The sequence below is a fragment of the Megalops cyprinoides genome, chromosome 6 (assembly GCF_013368585.1).
Source record: "Megalops cyprinoides isolate fMegCyp1 chromosome 6, fMegCyp1.pri, whole genome shotgun sequence".
In the NCBI taxonomy this organism is placed as follows: Eukaryota; Metazoa; Chordata; class Actinopteri; order Elopiformes; family Megalopidae; genus Megalops; species Megalops cyprinoides.
In genome coordinates this window covers 37,295,323-37,316,203 of record NC_050588.1, presented here as the reverse complement: position 1 = coordinate 37,316,203, position 20,881 = coordinate 37,295,323, and the positions used below count along the sequence as shown (strand labels likewise).

Sequence of the window (20,881 nt, the reverse complement as noted above, 5' to 3'; positions counted from 1 at the left end):
AAGGTCTTGTCGTTCAAACCGTAAGCAGACCGCGTTTAAGCGTGCGATGCTGGAACAAACGCATTTTAGCCCCGTGCTGTTAATGGCATGTGTGCAAGTTTGAAAGGAGTGCACCGAGGGACACAGCTGACTGCTGATAACCAATCAGACACCCAGAGGCTTCTTAAAGCATCTAAAGAATTTTTAAACTGAATGTTTGACGCAAACCGTTTCCTTAAGCAACGGCTTGCCTGTCACCAGCAGGCAAAATCGAACGGGTTTATTTCACCAGCACAGTTCACGGCAATGTGCCAAAGTCTACAGGCTGTTAAAATGGAAAACAAAAGCCAATACCAAAAAACCATCAACTACTCCAAATCTGTAGTGTTTATTTTCTTAAACGCTATCCCTCTGTACAATGCAATCAAATGAGTTTGTGCGTTTATGATACTGCTGTAGTTGGACAGAAATTAATGTGGAACACTACATTAAGGGTTCTGTTTGTAGTCTTTTTTTCCTTTTGTCACAGCATGCAAACTGATATTAGCTTGCTTCAATAAGCTTACTGTCACCAGTCAAGATACTATACAAAGTACAATTCAATTTTAGGCAGAAGGTCTGGCTTAGCACTCAGACTCCTTGAACTAACGACACGGCCTCACAGTTACCTACACGTTACTTGCGTTACATTCCGTTAAACATAAATATGTTTCTTTAATACATACACAAACATACTTGTAAACAGGACACTTCAGTTTTTCGGAGTATTTCAAATGTACATTAAATTGAATCCCATACCCCGTAATGTCTTCTGTACTGTGGGTGGAAGTGCGAGCCAAAGAAACGAGAAATAATTAGAAAATAAGTAAGTGTGCGGAACAAGCGCCATTTCTGCACTGCATCCCAAAAACGCCACCGTTAATCTCTCTCGTTTAAAAACATGGCACCTGTCGGCTAAAAAATGCACACCTTCTAAACAAATATACATGAGTGAAAGGGGGCAAACGTACTGCACGCAAATTTAATCTCAATCTCACCTTCAACCGGTAAAATAATTAAGGCACCACGGCAGGGGATAAACCGCTGAAATGTTTCGGCTGCTTGCACCATGTTGGATCATGCCCCACCCCCCACCATCCCCCCCGCGCAAGGGCAATGACGCACTGTGTACGCAACAAGTTCACATTCAAATCTCCAATCTGCTACAGTCAGAATGAAAACATTCGCCATCGTTTTCACTGCCTTCCGTCTCGGCTGGGCTCGTACGCTGCAGATGGCATTAGCATCTACTAAGCATTAGCATCTATGAGCTCCAGCCAGGCCCCGCGCTATGGGGGTGCTAAGGGGTGCATTCCACCCACTTGTTTCCCTATATCCCAATGCCTATACAGTATTTATGGCTTTTTGTGCACCCCTGTGGATTGCAATTGCACCCCTCTGTATTTTCTCCTGGCGCCAAGCCTGGCTCCAGCACTTATCCAGGTAGTCACTAACTAACCAGTAGGTTTTCTTACTCCAGGTTGAGAAATGCACAACTTTGATGGTGCATGGGAAAACGTGAAACGTTTGTCCACTTTAAATGACATCATGGGACAATGACAGAGACAGAGCAGGGGTGTGTTCTGTCTGCTTCAGATTGCAGAAGTGAGGGAAATATCTTGAAAATAACAGTCACAGAGACCCACCTGAGAGCAGAAGATGTTGCTTTGAAGAATATTAAAGCAACATTTTCCATGCCCACTGCAGAAGGTTGAATTGAAAACACACACAGATTTTTTTTTTCCCCAGAGATTTGCATGTGATCTTTTATGATGATCCCTAGGTAACCCAAGTCATTTCCAGTTTAAGCATGTAAAAACTGGTTACATTGTTTAAAAAAAAAAAAGGTAGGTAGGCTTCAAAAACAAAAAGGAAAAAAAAGACAAAACCCTGACTGTCTGTGCAAATGTACTGCATAGTATTCCCATTTTTTTGTGTCCTAAATACATGATGAATGGCTCAATTTTGTTCCTTATTCTTCACATTAAAATCAACCACGATGGGAACTTCACAGTTCAAAGATCACAGTCCCTTTGTCCACCTCTGCAAACACACTGGATCTCTGGCATCTGAGGTGAGCAGACCTGGGAAGAGAGAGAGAGAGAGAGAGAAGAGGATTGGCTGAATGGAGTGCATACCCACAATGCAATGCGAGCACAAACAGGACAGGAAGCGCTAAGGGAATATAAACTGTTCTGATCACAGAAAGTCTGACAGAATAGAGGAGCAATGAGTCACCACTCCTTGCTGTGTTGGCATCTCACACACAGTTACTGCCCCCAGCCATTGGGGACTGATTTTTAAATTACATTATTGTCATTTAACAGACGCTCTTATCCAGAGTGACTTACATACAGGTTACAACTTTATCCATTTATACAGCTGGATATTTACTGAGGCAATTCTGGGTAAAGTACTTTACCCAAGGGTGCAACAGCAGTGCCCCAGTGAGGCACTGAACCAGGAAATTTTCTGTTATGAGCCCCGCTCCTTACCACTATGCCACACCGCTTCCTGCTTTACAGACTACAGCACTCAAAAAGGGGTGGAGGGTGGGAGTGGGGGACAGAAAGGCAGGCTTACAGATCCGACATAACCGTGACCCCCTGGCCGTGCTCCCCCCCACCATCACACGCTGCTCTCAATCCTTGGCGTTTCACTTTTTTTCTGAATGGCGTGCGCGCGCGCCGTAAACGGCACACGCCGTAAATAGATGCCGCTTTTAAACGGCTTGGGGAGGGTTAAGCCCAGCATGGGGTCATTTTCCCCGCATTACATAACCCGAGCATATTGGCTTAAGCATGAACGGGATCGGCTGGAGATGGCAAAGCGGAGAGATCTGCCACGCTTCTGCCTGCGAGGGGCTGACGTGAACACAACCGCAGCCCACTAAGCTTGCAAACGCACCAGCGCACCACGGGGCCAGCAAAACTGGCCTGACCACACTGGCTCCCAAGGGTGGTTTAAGTTTCCAAACAGCCAGGTCTTTGTTTCTCGTAAAAAAATATTTTTCTCCCCTGTTGGTCCTCAGACGTGAAGCCACACTCTTTCAGGCACTAATGTTGAGAGGTACAAACATGGTACCGTACACAGCAGAAGCCGAACTTTCTCCAAATGTCAAAGCTTGAACTCAGTCGACCAATGGAAACAACACAGCTTTTTGAATTTATAAATATTGTTTTATTAAAGTCCTCTAGAGCAGAGACAAAGCAAAAAAAAAAACAGGACTACAAATGCCTGGAACACTATCACTGTATGTCTAGCTAGCGAATTGAAGGAATAATCTACCAAAGAATAATTTCATTTTGGTGCATATCTTCTGTGCTATGAGCTCCTCCTTACTTTTGTCCTTCACGTTTATGTGTTTGTGACCAGCATGCCTACCTACGTCTCCTTATTTTCCAATAAGCCCTGATAATTGTATACAGTTCATTTAACTTTATATTTTCTGGTGATTTAAAAAATGTTTTACAAATGTGGAAGCTGATTGTTTTAGCTGTTACCACAAGTAAAGGATTGCCCCATCTTTGGCTGCGGTTACCTCCCTGCCCATGTTTGTGTCAGAAACGTTGCTTTTGCTGCAGGTAGGGGTTTTTCCAAATATCCAGAGTTTAGCTAGTGTACCCTGTAATTCATTACAGACTACTGTTTGTTCCATTAGAAGTTACACATGCTGTGTGCCTCACCCACTTCCATCTCTCAGTAAACAAAGAGAACAGGAGACTTCAGGTGGAAAAGTATTTCACTCACGGCAGAACTATCCTGACTGCAGGTGAGAGATTACCTGGTGAGGCAGATGTTTTCATTTTAAACCACTCATTTACCCTCACCTGCCGCCGTTTGTTTTGCTTGATTAACAAAGAAACAATTAACCACCCGATTAATCTGTACCAGGTTGGTGCTAGCTCCCTTTCTTTCAGTTGTATCACATGTCATTTTGCTGCCTTTACATCACATCGCAGGATTAGTGCATCTTTTGCTGGTAAGATGAGTGCTCTCTCTAATGATTACACTGATCTTTACTGAACCAAACATGCCTCTGCTTTATATGAAACTAAGACATTCAAAATGCAAAAGAGAAAACGAGACAAGTGTTCATTCAAAATGAATACATTTGAAGTGTTGTTGCTTGTCAAAGTTGTTTGTAAAAAAAAAAAAACATGTAAGAAAATGTGTTCTGCACAAGCTACAAGGAACAAGGTGTGCAAACTGCCACAGCGCTAATAACCCAGTTTCTGCAGACGTCACACAGAGAAGGGAAGCCATTGATTATTTCCAGCTCGGTGATCTAATGGGGGCAGACTGAGGCCTTCAATCCAATCAGGCCGCGCGCTGGAAAGAGCTCAATGATTCAGCAGAAGCCTGACAGGGGGGTGGTCTAAGGGGCAGAGAAAATCCCAGCTCAGCACAAAACCCATTTTAGAACAGCACAGCCCTGACCGTCATCTTAAAATGGCCACCCTGCCCAGCTAAGCGCATACCTCTCAGCACGGAGCCTGACCCCTGGGGCTCCTTCTACACACCATTCACAGTGCCACAGCGAAAAAACCGCACACACGCTAGCCTGCTACATTTAAAAACACTGGAAATGCTACAGATGAAGTTTAGCTTTCTGGAACAGTGTCAAATTGTCCACTGTCTTTGTTAAATGGATAAATAAATAAATGACTTAATAAACTAGTCATGAAACTAAGTTGACGGAGGAAGGCAATCGCAGAAATGGTTAAACAGAGCCTTGGGGTGTCTTTAATGACCTTTAGATGGGCAACCCTCTCCTTTACAGGAAGGGCACCTTCTGTTAAAAAAATAATCATCTAAATAAAAATAACAGTACAGCCAGTCAGTGTTTAGGAAGCAGAAAAGTTTAAGGCTGTAATGCTGAACTTTTGCTGGTGCAATATTTAATTTAAGAAAGTACACTGCATTTCACAGGGAGTCATTATGTGGGTGTAACAGCATTTATTCATTTTTATTTATTTATTCAGCCGAGCTAGTCCTCACACTGTATAACTGCTTTCCAGGGAGTCCTTGGATTCCATGCACACCCTTTGGCTAAATTACTTTTCCATTTCATATACTGAAATGTTCATAATTACCACAGTGACACTCTGCCTTCTTACACAACAGAAGGTGTATTATTACCATGCCATTGTTAGACCAGATGAGACCAGCTCAAGGTTCAAACCTCACATTTAAAACTTCCGTGTGATCTGACGAAATGCAAAACAAAGTCCGTCAACGTAGTTAAATGACCTAAATCCATACTGAGGACACAAAGGCTTGTGCTCTGTGTGCGAGACTACAAGGAAAACCGGCGGTGACTGCTATTGTTTTGCCTCATTCTCGTTCAACCATGAAAACTACTAGCCTGCAGACATCTCTCTTGTTTTTGTTTTGTAACTCCTGGAAATGTTAAACATGTTTTCTATCGAGGCACGACGGTAGAAGCAGGCTAAATGGAAGACCGAACTTCTAGAAACGGCCATCAGTGGAAGTCTGGGCCGTGCCGGCTCTCCCTTCACCCAGGCATGAATCCTGCCCTGTGACCAAGCTGCCCATCACGACACATCATCGCAATAAGCACACCTGTTATCCCCTTAGGCAGATTACCATCATAACACATCCGGTTCTCACCTGCTCTGTCTGGCAGGCTCGCATTAGCGCTCAGGTGAGAACACGAGAGCTCAGCCTGGTGAGAAGGTCGGCCGTGTTTGGCTAAGTATAGTTCTGGGCTGGCGACCAGGAAGCGTGCTCACAGGATAGATGTGCGTAAGAGCTGGGCAGGGAGATTACCGGCACACGGCCGTGCCGCGCCGCACTCCGATCAACTTTCAAAGCCTCCTCTCGAACCGTCGCCAACCCAAACAATCAGCTGAGCTAGCATTACATTACCAGAAGCAGACACTCTTACCCAGAGTGACTTACATACAGTTACAATTTTCACTTGCTATCCATTTATAAAGCTGGGTTTTTGACAGAGGCAAGTACCCCAGCAGGTAATCAAGCCAGTAACCTTTCGGTTACGAGCCCTGCTCCTTACTCCTGCTCCTCCGCCACACTGTCACATTAACACCACCAGCTCTGCTACATCATAGAAAGACTTCCTCGTGAGGGTGTTTTGTATACAATAAAATCCATTTTCCATTGACTTCTCTATAACCTGCATTCTTTCTAAGTGGTCTGAGGGTACCATCAGCTTGCTTGGGAGTCCGTTAACACTCTCTCAGTTTAAGACTCTCCAGGCTGGCCTCCATAATGTTGCCTGGTAGGCTTCTGTAACTTTTCACTGCTACGGAGAATTTATTACATAAACATCTTGTGCACTCCCAGGCCAAAACAATTTAAATGTGGAGAGAAATGCTGTCTCCCCTTAGAGCCAAACTTGCTGTGCGACCAAACACTAAGAGGGGCTAATGCTAAGTAGTCATCCACCTAACTCACTTAAGGAAAACAAGTTACCTAAGTGGCTTCATATTTTTGAATTACTGATTTCTGAGGAATTGTGTGGTCTCCACCCTCCCCACTTTGGAGGACTCTAGGCTATTCAAATGTTTACATTCATTTCATGATGGGATCGGTCCGGCTATAGTGTTTGGAGTCATAGGGAACACCAATCCAGTGTGGGCAATAACTTTACTGACCTCATGCTAAAAACACTGTCACAGGGTTACCATGCTAACCAGCAACATTGCCTCCACACAACCCCTCTGCTTCTGGAACATGCCTTTTGCCCTACTATATGACCATCATGTTTGGCTTAATTCCTGTCACATTCCTATTGCCATTTTTACCAACTTAGGGTTCAATTCCATCAGTACTATTGGACCAAAGCACCCTGAAATCACCTCTTGCATGATTCTGGCTTGGGCGTAGTGGTAAGCAGCAGGCCTTGTAATGGAATAAATGTGTAAAACTATAACCTATGTAAGTCGCTTCTCACAACAGTAGTCGAGAAATCTACTGCAGGGACTAAATCTGAGAGGTGACTTCAGTGAACATACACCTCACACTGGACCTTCAAACTGCATTCTGATGGTCAGCTGCATGCTATCAGAACAAAATACATCAAGTGTAGCCTATAACATTTTCTACAGGTAAACTCACCTTTCGAATAGTGAATAAATCGTTTTGAACACAACCGAGAAACCTCTCTCATCGTGTTAATTACAAAATGGAACATGAGGCAACCAACGCTGAACAGCCCTGCATTTATACTCTGTACCCACAGAACACACACAATTGGCTGGAACCAATGTTCTGTTCAAAAAGAACACATGTAATTGGCTGGACTCCACATGGTTCTTCTGTAAGGAGGGCAGCTTTGTTGAATCCCACACCACCAGCCAAGCTGAGCCTATGGTCTGCACATCTGAAACACTGGCTTGGTACAGAAAGACTCACTCAGCATGTGGGATCTCATCAGACAGTACAATCTACAGGAGAAGCCAATACCCGCTATTTCCCAAGATTTCAGTTCTACAGGGAGCAGAGTACTGCATCCACACCTTCGCATGAGAAACAAGCCCCCACCCAGCACAACCCCCATCACGAGGCCATCACGACAGCAGAGATCACGATACCCGTCGACAAAACCCGGCCTAATCCGTTTCCCAAGATGTTCATTCCGGGAATAGCGCAAACAGAAGTGCTCTATTTTTACCCCTCCAGAGTCGAAAGTACTTACTCAACAGAATTCGTTTCTGGAAACAGACTTCACAAAACACCAGCGTCAGAGGGAACGCCATATCACTCCTCAGCACGCACCACAGACAGGCCCGTTGCGTAACAACCCTTAATGCGCTTGGCGTCAGACCTTGTAACATCCCTATCGAGCAATTTCTGAGGACACTCAGCACTGCAGATCTAATGGCACACAATGCTTGGCTTGTTTTTAGGGGCCTCTGATCGGGTACCCCCTACTGCCGCAGCTGCTCCTCCACATCCTCAGATAACATGCCTGTTGTCTTCATAACACAGACACACCCACAGTTTGCGCAAGGAACACACTGTACTCGACCGCCGTGCTAAGTTGGCTCGTGTCAGAGGCCACTGCGATAGGCCTGCCTTTCGCATGTTTTCCTGCGACCTGCTTCCCTGGCTCTGCCTTCACCTGCACGGGTGCTGTCGTTTTCTACATGGAGCGCCCGTACCACAAGCGTGTGCTGATATCCACCCTCCCCCTTCCCAAAAACAAACCCCATGAGATCAATACATGCCACTGGTCAGGATGGTGGAAACCACCATTCCAGTTAGAGTAACCTAGGGCGGCAGCATAGTGAAGTGGTAAGGACCAGGGCTCATAACCGAAAGGTTGCTGGTTCGATTCCCCGCTGCTTCACTGCTTCTGTACCCTTGGGCAAGGTACTTAACCCAAACTGGCCTCAGTAAATATCCAGCTATATAAATGGATAACATGTAAACAGTATAACCTACGTAAGTCACTCTGGATAGGGGCGTCTGCTAAATGCCAACAGCGTAATGTGACTGCACGATTCCACCAGATCCTATCACAAGACAAACGCACCAAGCAAGAGACACACTAACTGGTGGCAGTCGTTTGTAACGCAGGCTATACGTGGGCAGTTTCTTGGAAAAGGACACCTTGTTCTGAACGAGCATCCCGCTAGGAGAGCTTACCGGGCTCCTGTGTACCAGCCACGCAGCAAAGCATGCTGGGTACGGCCGACGCGCATGCTGCCGGGGACGAGCTGATCCACTGTCTGACACCACCCTCATGCAACACACGCAATTCACAGGACCCCCCCTCCCCATGCCCTTTTGTGAAAAGATCAGGCCCATTACATGTGCATTAGAAGTGCTCACACCCCTACATTCTAGGCGGGCACAGAGAAGAAACAAAACAATACAACAGCCAGTTGTTTCACACGGTCTCTTCCCACCCATTTCACTTATTTTAATCCCTGCTCTCAGATGATTGATTTTTTTTCCCCCTTGAGCCAGTGGCGGGTTGCATAACGCCAATCCCAGCATCCTCCTGGAGAGACAGTCGACCTGCAGCAGAACAAAGCGTGGCGGCAGCAGCTGTAACAGGAGGACCCAGCTGAGCCATTATCCAAGACACCAGCCATGTTAGCGATTCAAGTAACATAGCCTCAACTAAATTACCTCAATTGAGTATCGGACTATTATTCGCTTTCAGCATTTCAGGTAAAAAAAAAAAAAAATAAATAATAGTTTATGGAACTGCAGGTTACAAAAAATAACTCATCTGAAAAAGGCCATTTCAAGCTCAAGCATGATTTATAGTTTTGAATGCCAACATTTTGAACGCCAGAATGACTGGCAACAGCCAAACAATAGATGTTACAGAACTATCCCAAGAGAAATGAATGAGTCAAAGTTTAGATTTCTCTAGATGCCAATTTCTGGTCATTTCACTTCTGTAACATCACTAGTCTTAGGGATCCTTATCTTAGTAACTGGTATCACACTGCCACTAAAAAAATGCATAGCAAGGCCACTCGCAACACAACGGCTGGGTGTTACAGCAGTGTCAGCAGCAGTTACAGCAGATTTTTACATATCCTCAGTGTGAACCATCTACCTCCACAATGTTTTTTTACTGGTATTCACAACAACTGAAAATGTCAAACCCCCTCGACTGCTGGGGGGTGGGGGGGTTGCAACTTCACTTGATTTGACTGGTTTGACTGAACATATGTTTAGTTCTTATCAAGTCAAACTTTTCCAATCATTGTCTCTACTGGAAAGACAAACCTGCATTACCTTCCTGTATGAATATTACCCTGTGTTCACTCATCTGTAATAAATGTGTTTATTTTGCCGTCTCAGCAGGCCCCATGAGAGGGGGAATGATAAAGGTATCGTGCCTTTATTTGTATGGCGACACACTGTCTCACTGGGCAGAGTGCTCAACTCCCATAAAAACGACCCCCTCCAGGAACATGATCCACAGTACATTACATTACACTGTCGGAGAGACTGTTATTCACATCGACTTAGGTACATAGGTTACAATGTTATCCATTTATGAAGATGGATATTTACTAAGGCAACTGTGGGTCAACTACCTTGCCCAAGGATACAACAGCAGTGCCCTAAGCAGGGAATTGAGCCTTTCTGTTACGAGCCCTGCTCCTTACCACTACACCACACTGCTGCCCTACGGTATACAACTGGGCTCCGAAGAAATGACTTAAAATCATTACGGCAGAACTGATACGTTTTGGATGCTTATTGCTTGCTTGAATTGTTCTTAAACCTTCACTGACACCGCGGCGGACAGCCAACAGCCAGAGACGTTCTTGTTAGTTTTGAAGTCGGAAGCCAACTGTCTGGTGCGGCTGCAATTAAACCATCTGGACAACCGAGGCCGTGGCACGGTCTGCCAGGTGCTTGCCTAAGCAGCCAAAAATCCCCTTCTGGGTATGCGTCCAACTGCCCGCTAAGTAGCTGGAGCTCACGCCTTCAGCTGGATGGCACAGAGCACAGCCTGAGATCAGATTAGCGCCGCTGCCCAGGGAGGGGTGGTTGTTACAGGTGACGAGGGTAGGGTGGGGCAGGCGGGGTGAGAGATAAGGAGAAGAGCGTCTGATAACAGTCGAACGCAGCTGATGAAGCCATCTGTGTGGGCTGCGTGCCCTGAGGGAGGGAAACGCTGGCACCGTGTAAGGGAACACAGCAATGTAGGGTAAGGGGGCGGGGCCTGGGCTGGCAAGGGGAACGGAGCCACGCTGCCGGGACCTTGCTCTTCATAAGAGGGAAAACAACACACAAAAGAGAACGTGGCAGACGGTCAGGCCTAACCTCTGTGAGCTCAGAACATCTCGTCTCCACCGGGCGACCGCACCCGCGTTACTGGCTTTGCGCCGCCCCACGGCCTCTCTCTGCCCTTACACATCCGCGCAACCAGGTCAGTTTCAAATCCCCCTCCCTGACAGGCGTGGGGTGCCGCGGATTTAAGTCAATCCAGCAAAAATAACTTCCCCATTTTAAACGGGTATCAGATGATCGGCTTTCTAATCGCTTAAGAGAACCTGACCCCGACCGCCACCCCCTCACCGCCCAGGGAACAAAATTCTCACAAGCTGAGCAAATACGGAGCAAACCATTTAATAACAGGTTAACTTAAAGAAGAAATTAAAACAATTTTAAAACAAGTACACTGAAATAAACCAAAGCACGGGATTAAAATGAAGGAGGAATAAACATGAATCAATTATACTGGTACCTGAAAAACAACAGAGTATCCTTGTCATTCAGCTTCTGAGTGTCAAGCAGCACACGTGACCTGGTCCATCCTGGTCTCCAGCTCAAAGGCGTCGGGCCGGTCCTGGGGGTTGACCGCCAGCATGTCCTGCAAGAGCTTTACTATCCCGTCCGACATGGAAGTCCTCCGCTTTTGCGGGATGTGGAGCACCATCTTTGGGTTTTCCAGGAGCGCCTCTCCGACGGGCACGATCTCAGTCCCCTGCCGCACGTAGGTGCCCAGGAGCTCCCTCTTGGACTCGGCGTCGATGAAGGTGATCCTCTCGATCATGGCCCATATGATGATGCCCAAGGCGAAGATGTCCGCTTTCGCCGTGTAGTGGCCCTCCCACACCTCGGGGGCCATGTAGAAGTCGGAGCCGCAGGCGGACGACAGCCAGAACTTGTTGACGTTGACACCCCCCTTGCCCCCCTCCTCCCCCCTGTCCCTGCCCCCCAGGCCGGCGCACACCTTGCTCAGGCCGAAGTCGGCCACCTTGAGCACGGGCGCGCCCGACTTCTCAGAGATCAGGATGTTGTCCGGCTTCAGGTCGCGGTGCACAATGTTGTTCTTGTGCAGGAAGGCCACGGCGCTGGTCAGCTGCAGCATAAAGCTCCTGTTGGTGCACGGGTCGGGCCGCCGCGAGAGGATGAACTGGTTGAGGTCCCCGCCCTCGCAGAACTCCATCACGAACCACAGGTAGCAGGGCTCCTCGGGACAGCCTAGCACTCTCTCGCCTGCAACGGGAAAGGACAGGAGGCTGTCAATGAAACCCACACGATTCCATGGGATTCCACGATTCCACCCACCCGGTTCCACGTATATCCCCACCCCCTAACACCTGCTACACCTACCATTTGATGTTAATTTTGTGTGTAGTGTTATGAATTTGTGTTCTAGGGACTGTTGTATCCTAATGTACTTGGCTTTTGTCAGAGTGCACAAGTTAACCTGTGGTGGGTCCTGAGTAGTGTTATGCTCACACTCACTGGTCTGGGAGCGATATGAGCCTGGTCTGACACTGTTGCTTGTTTAAATTGAATGGATACACTTATGTTCCATTGTGATGGAAGTTGCTCTGGATAAGAGCGTCTGCTAAACGCATGTAATGTAATGTAATGTAATGTAACACGACCGCGGCTGTGCAAGTCCCTGCAGACAGTGCTGGTGAACAGCCGGAGAGATGTCAAGTGAGCTAGCTAGTGAGTAGCACGTATGGCACAATAAGCAAGCAAGCAAGTACATTACATTACATTAATTTAGCAGATGCTCTTATCCAAGGCGACTTCCAGCACAAGATAACTGCAGTGTACCCATTCAAATTAAATGGGTAAACCAAGTAAAATGAGCACACCTAATGCTGTCCAGTTAGCTAGCAACCACTTTTCTAATGGAACACCAGCAGCCAGTCATTTTGAGTTAAATTCCGCGATGTTAAGTTACATAGGGGGCAGCAGTGTAGCAAAGTGGTTAGGAGCAGGGCTCATAATTGAAAGTTTACTGCTTAAATTCAGTGCTGGGGTGTTGTTGCTGTACCCATGGGCAAAGTCTTTAAGCCAGAACTGCCTCAGTAAATATCCAGCTTTATAAGTGGATAACATGTAAAAACTGTACCCTATGTTAGTTGCTCTGGGTAGGAACATCTGCTAAATGACAATAATGTAATGTAAAAGGCTGTTCTCTCGCACGCTTACTCCACGTCAAGGCTTCCAACTCTGCTGCTACCAGAAAGTCACCTGACAACAGGTCTTAGTGCAAGAATGACGTCCAACACCTGGCATTTTGGAGGAGGAGAAAACTAAAAAGTGTTTCAACAGAAAATCAACCTGGAACACATTCTGAGAAACAAACTGCCAATGGGTTAACATTTCAGTCCTTTTTAAACCCATGTACAAATACAAATCGCCCTGAATATTAACGTATGCAGCCTACTTATTAGGTTTTTCCTTGTTATGCAGCTCAATTAAGTTGGTTCTATGCATGACTGTGAAACTCCTAGCAGCTGGTCTATCTATAATCAGTCTCTCCCTGAAAAAAAAAAAAACTGCCCCTTAAAAATGACCTTTAATGCTGTCAGCATGTGACCAATCCATGGAAGCTTGAATTTTTGTCAACTGCAACGTGAGGGCTGGCCCACTGCAAGCAGTACACTGGTCCCTGAGGGGAAGAATACTCTGGCAGAGTGCAGCTCATTCCGAGAGCCGCTTGTGGGCTTGGCTGTGGAGGAACCAGTTTCTGGCAGGCCTGAATATGCTTTGCTTGCAAAACCTCCACTCCCGACAAAGGAGTGTCATAAATCACAATAGCTCCGAACAGAGCAGGCGCAGATCACCGATCCACGCTCACACCCTAAACAGCAGCTGCCTCTTTAACTAATCAAGGCCTCTGTTTACACCAAGTTTACAAAAAAAAAACAACTCAAACCGGCCTCTGACAAAATAAGAATAATACTCTGTAGTGCTTGGGCTGAAAGCCCATACGGCACATGCATACATTATATTAGGCCAGTCTTTACTTTATGTTCTACTCTGAGTAGTCTGTAGCTGAATGTCATTAACATGGTTTAAAATAATGTTTACAGCTATTCCAGAAATGATCAGGATTTCACTATGTGGTCCATTTAAAAGTGTGTCAAAGTGCAGCATACTGAGGCCTGGCAGCACAGCAATGCATGAAAAATTGTTTCAAAAGCCTGCTGTGTTGAGTTATCAAAACATAGATGTGGATCAACAGTGCTGGGCCACTAGATCATACACTGCTCTTGGCAGCCCAGTTTGTCTGGGATAAATTTAATCTTGATTACAGATATGAGTAATCTGTCTGCACCTCCACCACAGGCAGGAACTCAGGAACTCTGGCTTACCTTGACTCGTGAGGGAGAGGTCAACCAGAAAAAGAGGGATAATGCTTGTTTAATGAGACAGAATCCATCCTGTCCCTCTCATTGACAGTGTAAAGAGCCAGACGGTATTCCACAGAAATGTGCGTGTGTTCACTTCTTTTAAACGCGTTCGGTCCTATTCGGACAACATTACAGGGACAGTTACAAAGAACAATACAAACCTCTGGACCCAATCCAGGTTTACTCTTCGTCGTAAGGAAACACAGAATTAGATAGCACAATCACAACAATGGACAAACTCCAAGGATCTGGAATTCCTCTGCCATTTGTGGGCCAGGGGGAAAGAAGCACAGCTTGCAACACTGAGGTCAAACTCGCTCTTTCACGTTGTCCAGCTATCACCAATAAACAATGAACAAACAAACTTGCAGGTTGCCCAGAGACTGTGCAAATGTAGGTCACTCTCGAACTATCGTAACTTAATTCAAAAGGGATTCACAGGAGATGTGCCCACTTAAATGGAAATAAAGCTTCTTTAAGTTCAACTTTTTAATGTTTTTAGTAACCAGTTAGCAACCCGCTCAATTATAATGTCCCAACAAAAAGGGCATTGACTATAACTGTACTAAGAGCCACCAAAAGGAAATTTGCCTCAACCAAACACACGCTCGCAGCAGCAATGCCTGGACACCGAAACGGATAAAAGAGGCATAAAATGAATGCGTCTTGTTTCAGGACAACGCCTCTGTGCGCATCAACATGAATATTTAATCCTCTAACAAGTGTAGTGGCCGGAACAGCAACACTTATATAACAAACTAAAGAGAAGGCCTGCGAACGAACGAGAGGGCAACAGTCGCCATTAGAAGCATTTCCATTCAGTGTCAACTTCTGCAAGACCCTCACAAAGCCCCCATCCCCCTCCCCCAAAATTACATAATTCGAGAGGTATCCTAGCGCCCCTTTTAATGAATAATTTGCAGATAATGTATTTTTTTTTAAAACAATCGCTGCATCTTTAAGCTTTATCAACTGTAATGTTAGTATAGTAATTTAACCAATGCACTCTTTGTGCCGGCATTTCGCGCATTTTAAACGGATAAAAGGAGACTTCGACGGAACAATGGAGGGTACAAAGTGGCAAAGCGCGTTTACAGCTGCGGCGCGCTGCTTTCCTCCCCCTGACGCGGTTCCGTCTGCCTTTCAATTTACCCCTCTTTTTTAATGTACCCCAAAACCCCAAAACGGTTGCACTATGATCTGTGAATGTTTAACTCGTACCTTTCGCACATGTTTCTAGTTTGCATCGTATTGCAACTCAACATTTCGTGATCGCTCATAGCCAAGACAGTGATCACTGCTACAAGCTGCTACTCCAAATCCAGGCAGCTACATGGAAGTTTTCACGGAACAGGTTTTGGCGTACGTGTACACTGCCGACTTCAACACAATGCCGCCAATTCAATTTTAAAATGAGGTTGAAGTATCTCAATATCTATTGCTTGTCGCAACACAATAAGACATAAGAAGACATCAGGTAGGGGGATAAGGGAATGAGTCCTTCACTTGACTGAACAAGTAAAGATTTAGTCACGTAGGCCATTAGTTTGGGGAGACTAACCTTTCAGAGAAGTCTCCACCAGCCGCAAGTACTGCTTGGATCGTTTGTTCCCGTGGCTCATTTTCTGTGCCATGCCGTTCCTTTGCAAAACGCATTCTTCCAGCTGCACCACATTCTCATGGCGCTTCTCCAGGCTCGTCAGGGCCCAGAACTCCGCAAGCGCAAGCTCGACGTTCTCGGGAGCGTCGCATCGAAGTTTCTTCACGGCCACCCTGGCGCCAGATCTGCGCGCAATGGCCTCGTACACCACGCCATAGCTGCCCCTTCCGACCTCTCGCAGCAAGCTGTATCTGGGTGCCATGACCTTCCGCTCCGATTTCCCGCTCTTGAAGTCCCCGCCGGGGAAACAGTCGACCTCCATCAGGACCTCATTGGCCTCCGTGTTCCCGACTGTTAGCGATCTCAAAACGTGCGCCTCTTCCCTTTTGATTTTCGCATCCTTTACCCCGACTCCCAAGCCACTGGCTCGCACACCTTTCGTCCGTCTCCTCCCCGTGTCACCCGTATCCATGGGTTTCTTCACGTTAAAATCAAACCTTTGCGGGAAAAGCGTTTTTTCCCTTTCATTACGTATTTTACACAACGGTGGCGATTTCATATGTTGAAGGTGCGTTTTAGAAAAATAAGCGACACTTCTACTTCCCTTACTTCTGAGGAAAGTTTACTCATCGCCCGCTGTCATTCTCGGACGCGCAAGCTGTTTGAACTGAATAAACATGACCATCCAGCCCATTCAATGAGGCGAAGGACAGGCGACGACTATACCATTCTTACAGCGGGGGAGGAATCAATGGACAAAAACGTCAAAAAACTACAATACAAAAATATAGATAACAAGCACGCACATTTTACAGTTCATACTACATTAAAACTTATAATATAATAAAGCACAGATAAGGTTTTCCTGGAATGAAAGAGTAACACAAAACGAACGTCGTGATCTGCTCCACTGTAGGTGTTGCGTCTCCCCCGGATTAGGTTCAAAATAGGGAACGCCAACAAAATGAATGGGTAGAGGGGTGTTTATCTTGGTGAAATTTACACCAAATCTCTCTTTTGATCTAGACAGAAACATCCAATGGCTGCTTCGTGTTGTTATTCATTTGACAGATATGTTTCATGAACGTAGTGGGGAAATATCCTACAGACAAACATTCCAAACGCAGACGTTCCGCGTGCCCCTTTGTTCCTTTCGCTTTCTGTAAGAGCATTTCGACTGCTTTGCATTTCCCCTTTACGCGTGACACATCGTTCTCTGACGGCGAACCCCTGTCCGTTTCACATACTGTTTATTTTAAATAAGCAGATGAGGCAAATGTGTATATATATTTTTTTACTCGACGAGACGCTGCTGTGCATTTTGTTAATGTTTCGTTTCCCCGGCATCCCCGTGCCTCCTCGGCTTGGTTTCGCCTGTCCATTCCTGCATGGAGTCTCACGTGCATGCCATGTTCTCCCAGCGTCACGTGTGGGAGCGCATGAAATGGCAGCTGGGAAGAAGGGAACACATCGACCATGAATGAATGAATGAATGTTTTTCTTCTTTCTTTCTTTCTTTCTTTCTAATTTATAATAAGATATCAGAAGTACTAAATTACAACTACCTTTGAAACCAGGTAAAAATAAAGTTGACCCTCTCATCACTGACGTGAGACATATTCCCAAATACTTAAGTCTCCTGCAGGAGAAAAAAAAGAAGAAAAGGCAGTCTGGAAAAACAACAATGACAACAGAAACAGTGTTTTCAGCCAACAATTGTCTATTATTTAGGCATCAGATGCTGTCTGTGCCCCAGACATTAGTCATCTCAGATTGTGAATAGACGGCTTTGCTGTTTTCACATATTGGGTGAAAACTGACAAAATAAGCCGCTTACAGAGCATGTTGTTGGGCAGGTGGCGCACGGGCACTCTGGCAAAGCCGCTGCCATTTCAGTGAGGCTCCGAATATGTGGGCCCAACGGACTGGGACATATCAGTGGAGTTTTCAGTGTCCAACGCAGTTATGTAAAGTGGATGGGATACTTACTGCAAGGTTTAATGGGGAAAAAAAGTAATCACGCCTATCCGTTTGTTATCTTGTTTATTTTAAAAGCTGAGATCCTGGCTGTGATAAACTGATAATCTGTGACTGACTTTCAGTTATCTCCTCATACTGTCAAAGTTACTTTGAACAGACCTCACTTTAACAGAGATTATATCAAACCAAATACACATGTGTATTGTGTGACCGAATAAATCTTTGTTATCCTGAACCTGTTTTTGATTGTCCTGTATGCTTAAGAAGTTACCAAAGTTATTGCTACTGCGTTGCATATGATGAATTATAAAGATATCAGCTGCCAATCGTTTGTTTCTGTGACAACCAGGAAATAGCTTATTCGCAGAGAGAGAAATTGTAATTTCCAATCTGTCCAAATAAACTATCTGAATGGAAATGATTCAGACACAAACACACACATCAGTCCTGTCCCCACAGATGAAGCTGACCCAGTGTTCACAGCCACTCATGTTGGCCGATGTTGAAGCGATCCGTGTCGGTGACAGACAGCCTATCCAAGCCCTGTGTACGTCCTTAGCAGGAGGGTATTGATGGGTGGGGTTTGGGGGAGCAGACACTCAGGTAACTCCGCCTTCGCTCCTGTCAGTCTGTCACCCTCCTCCACCTCTGCGCCACCCCATGAAGGTTAAGTGTGCCATTCCTTAAACCACATAACGGCCATTGTCTAGGGAGAGAGAGCACTTTACAGCTTGTGTGGGTGTATTTGCCTGCTACCACGGCAACGATTCACAGAACGATGGTAAAGAACACGGAAAGCTGTGCTGGAGTCTGGTCTTGCTAAGTGTAGGCCGTCTGTGGTGGTTCAAAGAGCCGGGTGACTCATTAATTATTTATAAATATAGGAGTGTTAATGAGGCACAAGTAGTAGGGCAGAAGATGAGGGAGTCTTTTCTGACCTATTTTTTATGCGGCTGTAAGTAGGCTGTAGTGCTAATGAATGGGATTTTTTTAAAATGCATTTAGCTATCTATGACGTTGTGTAGCATGATTCAGTACAGTGGTTTATTGGGTGCAAGCTCTCACCTCACATAGCCACTGTAAAGAAGCTGCTGGAAGTGTGGTGTTAACAGGGTAGTGCTTATTTTAACTCTGTTATTCAGCCAGACAAACTCAGTGATTAAATCTAGCTTTTTCCAACGGAGGCTCTTATCTAAGGTCAAGCCCTTTTTATCATTTAATGATTTCGAAAGGGTGATACATGCTTTTATCTCGTCCCGGCTAGACTACTGTAATGCTTTGTATGTTGGTGATAGCCAGGCTTCCCTCTCGCGCTTACAGTTGGTCCAAAATGCTGCAGCTCGTCTTCTAGCAGGAACACGCAAGTGAGAGCCCATCACCCCTGTACTCGCCTCCCTTCGTTGGCTCCCTGTACGTTTTAGGATTAATTTTAAGATTTTATTGTTTGTCTGTAAATCGTTAAATGGGCTTGCTCCAACCTATCTTTCTGACCTATTACAACCACATGTCCCATCAAGGTCACTCAGGTCCACTGACCAGTTCCTTTTAGTTGTCCCAAAATCAAGATTGAAGCATCGTGCTTTTGCAGTTATAGCCCCTAAACCCTGGAATGAGTTGCCTCTGCATGTAAGGCTGGCCCCTACACTGCCTGTTTTTAAATCCAGTCTTCAAACACATTTTTGTTCCTTGGTTGCTGGTATGAGAGTTGCTTTTGCTTTCTTTTTATTGCTATGGTCTCATTGCTTTTTTTAATAGCCTTTTTTGACTTTTTACTGGTGTCTCTGTTTTAATGCGTTGTCTTATGACTTTTGCTATTCCAACTGTGCAGCACTTTGGTCAACTGCTGTTGTTTTTAAATGTGCTCCATAAATAAACTTGACTTATTCTGTTATTTGTGTTGATCTGTATTATTTATCTACACAGCGCGTTACATCCTTTTGGTTCATTTCTTCACAATCTTTCATGGTATATCCATGCACCAGATTGTGTCACAAGTGTCATCAGCCTGTTGAATGTCTGGTCATTTTCCCCATGGTTTCTTATGACCCTCTCACTGACACAAGCAGCAAACAGACATCATCCCTTATACATTTACATTTATTCATTTAGCAGACACTTTTATCCAAAGCGACTTACATAGGTTACAGTTCTTTACAATGTTATCCATTTATACAGCTGGATATTTACTGAGGCAATTGTGGGTTAAGTATCTTTCCCAAGGGTACAGCAGCAGTGTCCCAGCGGGGATCAAACCGACAACCTTTCGGTTACGAGTCCTGCTCCTTAACCACTATGCTACACTGCCGCCTTATAAAAAAAATACAAGGTCAATATAGAGCTGACCTCACCTCCCACTTCTGCTCTCATGAAGTCATTATTATATTTAAGAATGCCTGCTTATGACTGGCGTGCTGCTAATCCAAGATGGTCCACAAGCTCCACAAGTTCATCATATTTGTTTTAATTGTGTTTCCAGTTTGGTTGCTACTCCCATTTATTTCAATCTGCTGTGCCTTTCAGCCCAATAATTAATTCTCTCAGATGCACTTTGTGTTCATACTTTGTAAGTTGCTCTGGACAAGAGTGCATGATAAATGATCAATTTCAACTGCAATTAGGCAGCTGCACTTCAATAATTCAATTAAAATATGCTGACTTGAGTTTTTCATCAAAAACTTTGTCTGTACTTGCATGCTATGTAAATTCCTTGACTGTAGTAAAATAGGGTGAATGCCTAAGAAGCAAAGGATTTAGGCAATTTTCAACTCAACAGGTAGCAAAGCGAGGACAACCCAACAATGTGCTCCATAACAACTACTTCCACTTAAGAAGCCATGTCTGCAATGAACTTTTAAATGATTTTATTTTAAAAAATCCATTTGATTTACTCTCATTTTGTTCATGTTCACACATGTGGTGTGAGCTCAGAGTACAGGTCTGCAGAGAGAGCACATGTTATAGAACTGGTATCACAGTCACCCCGCCCCTCCCAATCTTTGTGTATCTTCACTATAAGCAGAGGTGGACACCCCGGCTTCAGAAATTAAGTCCTGCCACGTATCTGTTCCACCCATGCACTACACCAGATGAATGTAATTCGCACAACTCTTCAGCCAGGTAGAGGATCTAATTAGTGAAATCACCTTGTTTA

The 20,881-nt window shown here is 45.3% G+C and overlaps 1 protein-coding gene across 1 annotated transcript; it reads right to left on the bottom strand.

The window, feature by feature from the left end:
* Positions 1–1,875: 1,875 nt before the first annotated feature.
* On the bottom strand, positions 1,876–16,395 carry LOC118779350 (serine/threonine-protein kinase 35-like). Its single transcript, XM_036531412.1, has 3 exons — positions 15,712–16,395; positions 11,231–11,985; positions 1,876–2,102 (listed from the first exon to the last, which is right to left on the bottom strand). The coding sequence occupies exons 1-2, from the start codon at positions 16,307–16,309 to the stop codon at positions 11,273–11,275; spliced, it is 1,311 nt and encodes a 436-aa protein (XP_036387305.1). The 5' UTR covers positions 16,310–16,395; the 3' UTR covers positions 1,876–2,102; positions 11,231–11,272.
* Positions 16,396–20,881: the final 4,486 nt, after the last annotated feature.